The sequence below is a fragment of the Bubalus kerabau genome, chromosome 18 (assembly GCF_029407905.1).
Source record: "Bubalus kerabau isolate K-KA32 ecotype Philippines breed swamp buffalo chromosome 18, PCC_UOA_SB_1v2, whole genome shotgun sequence".
Classification (NCBI taxonomy): domain Eukaryota; kingdom Metazoa; phylum Chordata; class Mammalia; order Artiodactyla; family Bovidae; genus Bubalus; species Bubalus kerabau.
The window spans coordinates 60,363,068-60,375,336 of NC_073641.1; the positions used below are offsets into that span (position 1 = coordinate 60,363,068).

General features: G+C 46.9%; 1 protein-coding gene across 2 annotated transcripts in view; it reads left to right on the forward strand.

Moving 5' to 3' along the window:
* ANKH (ANKH inorganic pyrophosphate transport regulator) overlaps positions 1-12,269 on the forward strand; it is a 170,287-nt gene that overhangs the window by 124,179 nt on the left and 33,839 nt on the right. For both annotated transcript variants that reach the window (XM_055555187.1, XM_055555188.1), the window contains 3 exons: positions 2,214-2,348; positions 5,559-5,651; positions 9,557-9,652. In XM_055555187.1, the coding sequence (XP_055411162.1) occupies positions 2,214-2,348; positions 5,559-5,651; positions 9,557-9,652 (324 nt within the window). The remainder of the gene's footprint in view (positions 1-2,213; positions 2,349-5,558; positions 5,652-9,556; positions 9,653-12,269) is intronic.

Genomic DNA, 12,269 nt, shown 5'->3' on the forward strand with positions numbered 1-12,269 from the left:
ATCCTACCCCTGTGATTCGACATATCAGCTAACAGGCAGGTGCTCTGGGATGTCATATCCCAAGGTCAAGTGCTTGGTAATGTCCACAGGGATAAACAGCTGGAGAGCTGATGAACACTAGAGATGGACGAGAGACCTTAGAGGTCACTCTCCAGCCTTCTTATCTCCGTACAAGAAGACTGAGTCACGGTGAGTCATGTCAGGCGGAGGAGGAGGCACAATGTTGATGGTTCTTCTTACTCTGTGGTCAAAAGGAAGTCACTCTGATCAACAAAGATTTCAGGAGCCCTGGTACCATTGAACTCACATTTGTTTAATTTCACATCAGGGATCCAGACTGGGTTTGGGCTTTCTGTACTGGCTAAACACACTCATTCAGGTACCTTCTACGCAGAGAGTTCGGGAGGGTTTAGGTGACACAGGAAATTTTAAATATGGTCTGTGGCCTCAGTCAGCTTTATGTCCCATTTGGCTTAATCACCAACACGGGAACAATATTCAGACAAGACAGCACAGAGACCACAATGGGAATACAAGAGCTTCCCCTCTGAGGCTGAGAGAAGGAAGAGAGGGATGTGGTCTCAGAAGCCCTCTTGATGGAGGCAGAGATTGGCCTGTGCCTCAAAAGGTGAATATGGTACAAGCAAGGTATAATCTTACCCAGATGACCAAAGCATTCTTTTCATCACTGGTGTAAACAGTATCTGATTTATATGTATGCTAATCTTCTCTACCCTGTGATATCAATTGGGTTGGTATCTAGCCAGCTATAAGGCAAATAGACGTGACTTTGTATTTATATATAAATATAAATAGACCGCTCTATCCCTGGGTCGGGAAGATCCCCTGGAGGAGGGCATGACAACCCACTTCAGTATTCTTGCCTGGAGAATCCCATGGACAGAGGAGCCTGGCAGGCTACAGTCCATGGGGTCACAAGAGTCAGACATGACTGAAGCCACTTAGCATGCAAAGTGGTGTGTATATATGTACATGAATGTGGGTGTGTGTGTGTGTATATATATATATATGTATGTATGTATGTATATATGTATATATAGGGCTGCTTTGGTGGTTCAGACAATAAAGAATCTGCCTGCAATGCAGGAGACCCAGGTTCAATCCCTGGGCCAGGAAAATCCTCTGGAGAAGGGAATGGCCACTCACTCCAGTTTTCTTGCCTGGGAAATCTCATGGACAGAGGAGCCTAGCAAGCTACAGTCCATGGGATTGCAAAGAGTCAGACATGACTGAATGACTAGCAATTTCAATTTATTTATATATATATATATATATATACACACATATATATATATAAATTGAGTACATTACCACACTCTAACCCTGATCCCACCTTTGACCACATGTTACTTTTGTCATGTCAAAACAGTCCTTGTACTGACCACTCACCTTGATCTGAGGTCAGGCCATCAATAATATCAGATTGAGATATTTCCATCATGAGGACCACCACATCAGATTGGTCTTGATGGTAGCAACCCATCTTAACATTCAGCTGCTAGCAAAGGGAAATAAAGTGACTGAGATGGCTCCAGGATGCAACACTTACCTTTATGAAGACTCAAAACCAAAGTCACTTGGTAAAAGCCAGGTGTTAAAGATAGTGCCTATCTTTGCTGTGGAATTGTTAATAAATAACCTTCTCTTTACTGTGCTTTTATTTTGCTTATGCTTCTGAACATTACATGACTTCTGTCAGACCCTTGAGATTAGGAATGTCTGTCATAGACTTATATAGTGCCCAAATAATTAGGCACATTTGTGACCACACTGATTCCAAAATAAATTACAATAATGTTTTACTTCTACGAGTTACCTCTTACTCACATGGCTTCTAGCCAGTCCGTTTTATGATATGAACAAGAACTTTTCCCACCTGTTTCTCAGGCTGTGACTCTGGGTTCTGCTTAGGTTAGCATTGCCCTGTTTACACAGTAGTGGTTTGAATCCATCAAGCTTAAAGGCGTGTTTTGATTTCACGGGAGCTTGCCAGCTGTCTAAGTTCAATTCTAATAAGACTGTACATTTTATTTTAATTCAACTTGGCTTGTCTACAGAGGCTTTTCCTACATTATTTTTAAGTATAGTGAATTGACTCGTGATTGACATCAAAAGAAAAGGCTTTGACTCCGAATTGTTTTTTTCTGTTCTCCTCAAGTTCAGCAAACTTTTATCCCATTTTGTTGATACAGGGAGATGCAACAATAAGAAAGATGCTGAGTTTCTGGTGGCCTCTGGCGCTCATCTTGGCCACACAGAGAATCAGTAGGCCCATTGTCAACCTCTTTGTTTCCCGGGACCTCGGTGGCAGTTCTGCAGCTACGGAGGTAAGGCACCTTCTGGGAACATGGGTGCCCAAAGTCACCCATACAAATGGGGGCGGGGAGGTGGCTGACAAATCTGTTTCCAGTTCCTCTTGAGAGCTAAGAATTCTGTGATATTACGTTCTATGATACCTTCACACAAGGAAGCGTTGAGTATCTCCATCCATGACTTAGAATGATGTGATTTTGTTTTATTATGAGTATGGAAACAGTGACAGACTTTATTTTCTTGGACTCCCAAATCAACTGGACGGTGACTGCAACCATGAAATTAAAAGACACTTGCTCCTTGGAAGAAAAGCTATGACAAACCTAGACAGCGTAATAAAAAGCAGAGACATTACTTTGCCAACACAGGTCTGTATAATCAAAGCTATGGTTTTTCCAGTAGTTGTATATGGATGTGAGAGTTGGACCATACAGAAGGCTGATCACCGAAGAATTGATGCTTTTGAACTGTGGTGCTGGAGAAGACTCTTGAGAGTCCCTTGGACTGCAAGGAAATCCAACCAGTCAATCCTAAGGGAGATCAACCCTGAATATTCATTGGAAGGACTGATGATAAAACTCCAATACTTTGGCCACCTGATGCAAAGAGCCGACTCATGGGAAAAGACCCTGATGCTGGGAAAGATTGAGGGTGGGAGGAGAAGGGGAAGACAGAAGATGAGATGAGTTTGAGCAAACTCCTGGGAGATAGTGAAGGACAGAGAAGCCTGGCGGGCTGCAGTCCGTAGGGTCGCAAAAAGTCAGATGCATCTAAGTGACTGAACGAGTATAATGAGTATGGAAGAAGATATTTTATTCTTCCTTCTCTTTTACCACATGAAAAAACCGAGATAAGGACACAAAAGTAGCAAGAAGCTGGACTGTGTTAGAATCCAGGTTTTCTTTCTGCCACTCAGTGGCCTCTCCATTTTCCCATGGAGTCAGCACGGAGCCTCTTCCCTGTAGTCATAGAAGACGATGGGACCGGCCATGCGCAGAAGTACCCAGAGGGCAAGGGCTGACGCTTCTGTGTTCTGCCCACCTCTCTCACCTATTGTTGCTCTGCCTCCTGCATGTGCCACCCAACCCACCGTGGCTTCCTGCATCTTTGGCAACCTGCCCTCCTTCAAAGAAGAGTCTCCTCTATTTACTCACAACTCAAGAAATTGATCGGGAAACTGGCAGCTCCTCTAGGGAGAGAGTCGAAGCATTTTTTAATTTTTTTCCATCATGCCAGTATGGTATGAACAAATAGAAAGACTTCGTTTGTTTGCTCATCTGCTGCCTTCTGGGGAATTAATTCTGGCTCTGGGACTGCTGATCCTTCAGGAAGGCCGGTGGCTACTCCCGAGGGCCTCCTGTTTACACAACTGCCCTTGCATGCACTTTCAGCACGTCTCCAGGCCGGGGTCTCTTGCCAGGTTCCATGTCCCGGGAAGCAGCTCATGTTGGCCTGGAAAGAGAAGTACATAAATCACAAGCCGAATGCTTTCTCTTGCCTCCGTGGGTTCCTGGATTTTGTTTTCTTGACTCACGAATGTCCTCTGGGGCAGCTTCTGTAACATGGCAGCTTTTTAACCTAATACTTTTGTTTCAGCTGTCCTGTAAAGAGTATGGGACACGCCCCCCGCCCCCCCGCCCCCAATCACCTGTGTGCTAGAATTCCATCTTCCCCTAAAAATAAAAAACAACCAAGACAATTTGTATGTTGAAATCATTTCTAAATGGACTTCAGTGCATAGAGACAGACCTCAGCATAGGGAGACAGAACTGACATGAATTAACTGTCTGCTTCTGATGGTGTTGGCACTTGCATACATCTCGTTGACTCCCAACAGCCCTGTGCCGTGGTTGTTGTTAGTCTCATGGTTTTGCTGGAGGATCAGAGAGGGGGCCTGAGAGGGTTCATGCTTCACATACACCTGGGAAGTGATGGAGTGATGCTGGAATCCAGATCTGCCTGATTCTACCACTTGCTCCTCAGAGCAGTGTCTTCAGCAGCTAAAGACCTACCTCACTCACATTCCTGGTATCAAAATGAAGGGTGACTGCAACCATGAAATTTAAAAATGCTTGCTCCCTGGAGGAAAAGCTATGACAAGACCAGAAAGCGTAGTAAAAATCAGAGACATCTCTTTGCCAGCTAAGGTCTGTATAGTCAAAGCTGTGGTTTTTCCAGTAGTCATGTACAGATAGGAGAGTGGGACCATAAAGAAGGCTGAGTGCCGAAGAATTGAAATGTGGTGTTGGAGAAGACGCTTGAGAGTCCCTTGGACTGCAAGGAGACCAAACCAGTCCATCCTAAAGGAAATCAAACCTGAATATTCATTGGAAGGACTGATGCTGAAGCTGAAACTCCAATCCTTTGGCCACCTGATGCAAAGAGTTGGCTCACTGGAAAAGACCCTGATGCTGGGAAAGATTGAAGGCAGGGGAGGAGAAGGGGACGACAGAGGATGAGATAGTTGGATGGCATCACCAGCTCGATGGACATGAATTTGAGCAAGCTCCAGGAGTTGATGAAGGACAGGGAAGCCTGGCATGCTGCAGTCTGCGGGGTCGCAAAGAGTGGAACGTGACTTAGAGACTGAACAACAACAAAGAAATGAAAGTCTCCTATTCCTGGAAGAACCTGTTTGGCTTCCTGTGAGAAGTATTAGTTGTCTCAAGTTAAACATCAGAATTAGGCTCTCCTGGGCTGAACAGACTGGAAGGGAGTTGAGTGGGGTGGCGAGTACCATAAAGCCATGGACAGGTGCGCAGCTTCCCTGAAGGACGGCGTGGAGGCGGAGAGGTGGTCCCTGAGTGCCGAGTGTTCAGAGAGCAGGGGTGGAGCTCAGAATCGCATCTGGAGACTCAAGAATCGGGCTAGACTAGAGGGTTCCATTTGGCTCCGTGAGAACCTGGTGGACCAGGGTTGAAATCTTGGTTTTTCAATCAGCGACTGGGGCCTGGATAAATGTATCTAAAACAAGACGCATACCCTGGACCTGCTCAGCCCGCTCCCCAGGATGCAGGGGGCCTCTGCCCCAGGATGCAGGGGGCCTCTGCCCCTTCCTCCTGCTCCAGGGCCGTCCCAGGCTGGCCATGCTGTCACCCAGGATGGAATGACCTGTCGGGGGACTGTAGCTGAGAGGGCTTGCGCTGCCACGTGGCAGGCGGCAGGCAGAGGCTGGAGATGCTCTCTGCGGATGCCTTGCTAACTGCCTGCTCTTCCTCTTGCAGGCTGTGGCAATTCTGACGGCCACATACCCCGTGGGTCACATGCCGTATGGCTGGTTGACGGAAATCCGTGCTGTCTACCCCGCTTTTGACAAGGTGAGTACCTCCTGCAGTGCGGTTTCCAAAACACTCTCTTTAAAATTAGCATTTGAGAGACAGCAGTCTCCGGTGATGGAGACCTCAGTGCCTCTCAGCCTCACCTCCCTCTGCAAGGTTGATGTAGCATTGGGGCTGGTGGAGCTAATTGTGGAACACGTCCCTCAGGAAGTCACAGAGGCGAATTGATGCTTGCTTTGATGCGGCTCCCAGGACGTGTCTCCAAACTGGTCCTCACTTCTAGGTTACTCCTGTTGAGAAATTATTTTCAAAAGGGAAACGATACTCTCAAAAAAATTAATATATTGTTTTCATTTCTGTGGTTTGTTGCTTTTTGTTTGTTTGTTTTTACTGACCTCATAGCTGATGTGAAGGTACAGACAGTTGTGTGCTTGAGTTCATAAGCTAATGGCTTTCTTTCAAGGGAGTGCATGCACACCCTGGGTCCAGGCTGGTTCAGATCAGTTCAGTTGCTCAGTCGTGTCCAACTCTTTGCAACCCCATGGACTGCAGCACTCCAGGCTTCCCTGTCCATCACCAACTCTTGGAGGTTACTCAGACTCATGTCTATTGAGTCAGTGATACCATCCAACCATCTCATTCTCTGTCCTCCCCTTCTCCTCCTGTCTTCAATCTTTCCCAGCATCAGGGTCTTTTCCAATGAGTCAGTTCTTCGCATCAGGTGGCCAAAGGATTGGAGTTTCAGCTTCAGCATCAGTCCTTCCAATGAATATTCAGGACTGGGATGAACTTATTCTAGCTGAAAGCTTCTGCTGACATTTCAGGGAGGCACATAAGTCTTCAGACCTGTAACCTGAGACCAGGTCAACACTGACCTGCAGATCATTTGAGAAATGCCTTTTTCATTCAAGCATAATTATTTAAACATTCAACCTAAAGCAAATAAATAGAAAAAGAGACCCCTCCCCCAAAAGATGGTATGCAATGTTTTAAAATGAAAAAATAGGAAAAAAGCAAACAACATACCCCTTGTACTCATAATAGCAACTGTTTGGATTTATGTAGAACTAGCTCAGAGTCGGAGAAGGCAATGGCACCCCACTCCATTACTCTTGCCTGGAAAATCCCATGGACGGAGGAGCCTGGTGGGCTGCAGTCCATGGGGTCGCTAAGAGTCAGACATGACTGAGCAACTTCACTTTCACTTTTCACTTTCATGCATTGGAGAAGGAAATAGCAACCCACTCCAGTGTTCTTGCCTGGAGAATCCCAGGGACGGGGGAGCCTGGTGGGCTGCCATCTGTGGGGTGGCACAGAGTCGGACATGACTGAAGCGACTTAGCAGCAGCAGCAGCAGCTCAGAGTCATTGCTGACATCATTTTAATCTGGTCCCAAAAGAGCCCTGAGAGGTGACGAGAGGAAGTCTGTTCTCCAGTGTCCCCAGCAGATTACCTGCCTCTCCCTCCCAACCCATAATCAGTCACCTGTGAGTAGCAGCTCCCCTCCAGGCAAGACAGGGATCACCCCCACTCAGCCACACATGAGAGAGGGAGGCTCTCATTCAGAACTCTTTACAGGGTTGGAACTTCCCCAGTAAACAATGAGCTGGTCGCTCCACTGCTTGCCAACATTCACTTGGAGCATCAGAATGCAGAGCGTGTCCTAAAAAATGCCTTTGATGCCTGCTTCCCAGCCCTTTGAAAGTGGACTTCAGAAGGTCTGAGTCACGTGCAGCAGAGAGCTATGTTGGACTGGGTTTAAGCCAATCTATGGAGGGAAATCAGTATTCTCATGTCAAGGAACACGTGTATAGAAGTAAGTCCTTGAAAACCAAGATGGATATAAGTCTTTTTGCTAAATGTTTAGCTCTTGGAGAATAAGACTATATAATAACATCCAATCGGAGAAGGCAATGGCACCCCACTCCAGTACTCTTGCCTGGAAAATCCCATGGACTGAGGAGCCTGGTGGGCTGCAGTCCATGGGGTTGCTAAGAGTCGGATACGACTGAGCGACTTCACTTTCACTTTTCACTTTCATGCATTGGCGAAGGAAATGGCAACCCACTCCAGAATTCTTGCCTGGAGAATCCCAGGGGCGGGGGAGCCTGGTGGGCTGACGTCTATGGGGTCGCACAGAGTCGGACATGACTGAAGCGACTTAGTAGCAGCAGCAGCAGCAATAACATCCAATAGCAGGGTTGTACTTGTGTTCGAACCTCCTGGTTATGAGCGTCTCATCTGAAATTGGTTTTGGCTACCTTGAAATGATTAAACTTAACAATGCAGCCCTGTATAATTTCGCTAAGAGCAGCCAAGAAAAACATTGTTTTATTCACAATCACAGAGGTTAGCTGCTGTGAAAAAAATCCCTTTAAGGAGCATCCCTTAAGCTCGATGCTGGAGGAAATCAGGATCCTTGTGAAACCTCCCCGTCGTCACCATGCATTCCACCGCACTTCCCCGGCCATTCCCATGAATGCCGTCTATTCACCCAGATCTTAGACACCTCTGTGTGGACTTCCGGAATTTGCTGCATTGACAGTTGAAAGTCCTTAGCCTGCTTGTGGGTTCCAGACTTAGAGATTTAACATTTCTCGCATAACTTCTGATGTTTCTAGCTAAACAGGGAGATGGGAGAGTTTTCCACTCTTCCACATTCTCTCTAGTGTTCGATTATCATCTTGCAAAGGACTGTCTCTGAGAAAAAGCTGACGGGGCAAGCAAGACGAGACACTGATGCTGAGCTAATGATACGTGCTGGTTTACTCCAACCATATTGGCAAACATATTTGCTGTCTTAAAAATCAAAGCACACTTGGGGAGCTGGGGCCCGTGGCTGCCACCACGAAGGGGCGGGGGGCAGGCATGTGCATTTGGACGAGGGGCCTCCTCCTCACCCACCCAGCAGGGGACCATCCTCGTGGATCCCTGGGGGGAGCAGATGAAGAGATGTCCTAACGCTGTGGTGCGCACTGTGCCAGCACAGCAGGCTGTTTTCCAGGAAAAGCAGGGCTGCTTTAGAGACCGGAGTGAAGAAAACGGAAACCCCTCCAGGGGTTTGCGCTGGCAGCACAAACGAGAAGGGCTTCCAGAGACTGTCTCAGCCTCTGATGGGAAGCACACGTCAAAAGGTCTCTTGCAAGTGGGACCTGTAACACCTCCACTTGTACATCTGTCATTTGGCTGATGTGGGAGCCAGGGGCTTGTCGTTTGTTTCCATGAGTCAACTCTGGGGCTCGGTGGATCCATAACGAGGCGGGCGTTGTTTTTCTCAGCTGCTGTTCATAGTCGAGGGCTGGACACGCAACCCTCAATCAAGGGTTTTGATTGAGTGGCAGGTACACTTAGCAATGACGCTGAGATGGCATCAGCTAGCCTCGGGGATGTGTCAGAGGGCCCCTACATCCGTGTGCTCACATTTCAATTTAATAAGGGCTGTTTGAGCATCTTCTCTACTTAAGAAAGGTGGTGCTGAGTTGCAGGAGCTAAAGAGATGGGTAAAACACCCAGTCCTTTATCTCAGGGAGCAAATGTGCCCCTCACAGGAGTCTTGACATGTGCCCCCAGATATGATCTGGGGGCTCAGCTGCCCCCTGATGCAGGCTCAGGTGCCATCCTTGCCTGCAGAGCCCAGGGTGGTCGGACACTGCAGGAAGTGCTGGGGCCCTGAACTAGGTGGGTGGGCACCCAGCACCCTGGAGAGGGGACTGACTCTGGAGACACTGCTGGGCAATTCAGTCCGGAGCTCCCTCTGGTTAGTAATCACATCCAAAAACCTGACACCTGTCTGAGAGAGACGTCCAGTGGCAGCCGTCTTCGAAGCTGTCCCTTGACATCTATGCTTCAGACGCATCAAATCAAACAGAAACGAAATACTCGGTAAGAAGCATGAGTGGTCAGCCCAGGATAACCCGGAGCCTTTTCTTGCCCCCCACCCCTAGAATAACCCCAGCAATAAACTGGTGAGCACGAGCAACACGGTCACAGCAGCCCACATCAAGAAGTTCACGTTCGTCTGCATGGCCTTGTCACTGACGGTAAGGACAGACCCACCCCCGCCCCCGCCTCTGTGTCTGGTTTTAGAAAAGAGGAAATTGCCATTTTAAAGGGAGTAGTCTTGTATTCCATAATGCAGTGCTGTGCTGGATAAGGTGACAGCCTCTCCTAGATATTTTCATCCCAAAATACAAATGACAATCAAGGATGGCAGCGGGTCTATGCTTCTCCTGGTGACTCAGACAGTAAAGAATCTGCCTGCAGGCAGGAGACCTGGGTTCAATCCCTGGTTTGGGAAGATCCCCTGGAGAAAGGAAATGGCCATCCACTCCAGTGTTCTTGCCTGGAGAATTCCTTGGACAGAGGAGCCTGGCAGGCTACAGTCCATGGGGCCCCAAAGTGTCGGACACGACTAAGCAACTTTCACTTTCACTGAGTCTAAGAATAAAGGGTCAACTTCTGGCATTTCTGTAAGGGGCTTCTTCCTGCTGGAGAAGGCAGGCTTTGCCTTTCTTAATGATATTCTGTCTTACTGAATAATTTCCAGCCCATCTTTAAACACCCAGAGTCAACTGTCTCTTTTCCAAATTTAATTGGTATGATTTGTTTCGTGGGTAAAAGTTCCTTTCTTTGTATGTTTACACTGCTGTATCCTTCCTATGGAGCCATCATTCACCACACACTTACCAGGCACCTACAGGACCCGAAACCCTGTGCCGTCTTCAAGGATAGAGGTGTGAACAAGAGTGGATAGCGCCTCCTCATTGGCAGGGCCTGTCGGTGGTGCTGCACAGCCTTAAATAAGCAGTACACACCCTTCCTTTATCAACTCACCTGGGCAGTTCAGATGTAGGAGATATGTTCAGAAAACATGAGAAAAAATTCCAAAATGCTCTATAATCCAAAGCACACAGTATATAATTTAAGGTTGTTTATAACATTTATCAACAGCAGCAAGAAAATAATAATGGCATTCATAAACAACTCCACGTCATAGACTGTGCTCTGTGAGTTCTAAAGATGGAGATGAGAAGAGGATAAGATGAAATAGGGGTCTTTTGAACTCAGTTCCTTGTTTGTTGTGGTGACTACATATTTAAGTCCTGTAGAAATTCTCCTTTTTTACAGCCTAATGGAAAAACCGTAACAGAAATAGCTGTGTGTGTGCAGTTCCCATCATAAATGACTGGTACCAAGGACATAAGACAAGAAGAGGTTTGGGGACAAGTGATGACAGGAACATCATGAGCGTTGTCACTGGCCATTATCACAAGAACCACTTAGCTAGATGAGCCCTAAGAGGGGTCCCTTAAAATCAAGTCTGACACACATTTTAAACTTCACTTGGATTAAAAAAAAAAAAAAAAAACCCATAGTTTAATATTTGATCCTTTGACCCAACACCTGAATAAACTCATCAAGGACAACACGAGGTCTATAGCCCATCACCTAAGCCCTCTGACACTGGGTCCTGACTCGGCATCCTTGGCCACTCCATCACTCCAGCCCAGCCCTCCCTCTCAGTCCGTCCCCCATGAAACTGGGAAACTGCAAGGGGATGTCAGAAGCATATTCCAGGCCACCTCCCCGGGGTGGGGAGACCCCTGATAGCACAGCTGCCTGAGTCAGGTAGCCCAGCAACCCTGTTCTCCTGGTTGTATTATTTCTCCCTACAGTGTGCAAATTTTTCCATAGTTCCCTAAAACATTAGCAAAACACTGCACAACCTTGAAACTGTTTAAAAGAGGATTTTAGGAAAAACAGAGAAGGTTTCTATTCCCGGAGCAGACCTCAGCTTTTGGAGCCTGTGTTAAGTGACTGGAAGTTGGTTCGGATGCCAGGGTCTGTGACTTGGACACCATCCAGCTCCAAGAGCTGGAAGCTTTGGGCTGTTGCTCATTCTGCGGTCAGGTTCTGGCTCCCCTGTCTCCTCTCACTCCACGTGGACCTCCTCCCTCAGTCATGGTCAAGTCTGATGGAGAACCTTAGCAGATTGAGTTTACGGATATTCCTTCCTTCCTTCAGTTCACAGGCAAAACTCTGTACTTCCAAAACAAAAGCAGCAAGTGTATTTTGAAGTGATAACCATGTAAAAGCTAGAAAAATGCTTCGATTTCCCATAGGGGTTATTTAATTTTTAGTATTAGTTATTTAGTTTTAGCTATTTAATTATTCTAATCCTACCATCTGTGCATGTGTGCTAAATTGCTTCAGTTGTGTCCAACTCTTTGCAACCCTGACCCTGTGAACTATACCCTGCCAGGCTCCTCTATCCATGGGATTTCCCAGGCAAGAATACTGAAGTGGGTTGCCATTTCCTTCTCCAGGGGATCTTCCTGATCCAGGGATCAAACCCGAGTCTCCTACATTCACAGGCAGATTCTTTACCACTGAGTGACCTGAGAAGCCCAGATTACAGTATAGGATAAATTTGACTTTTAAAAAGGTCTTCCCAGGAGGCTTGGTGGTAAAGAATCTGCCTGCCAATGGGGTTGCAAAGAGTCGCACATGACTTAGCAACTTAGCAACAACAAATAACTTTTATGTGCACTGGGAAACCAAAAAATTCATGTGACTCACTTTATTGCAATATTCACATTAGGGTGATGGCCCAAAATAGTTCCAAGAGATGTCTATACATGTGTTTAATAAAGCTTA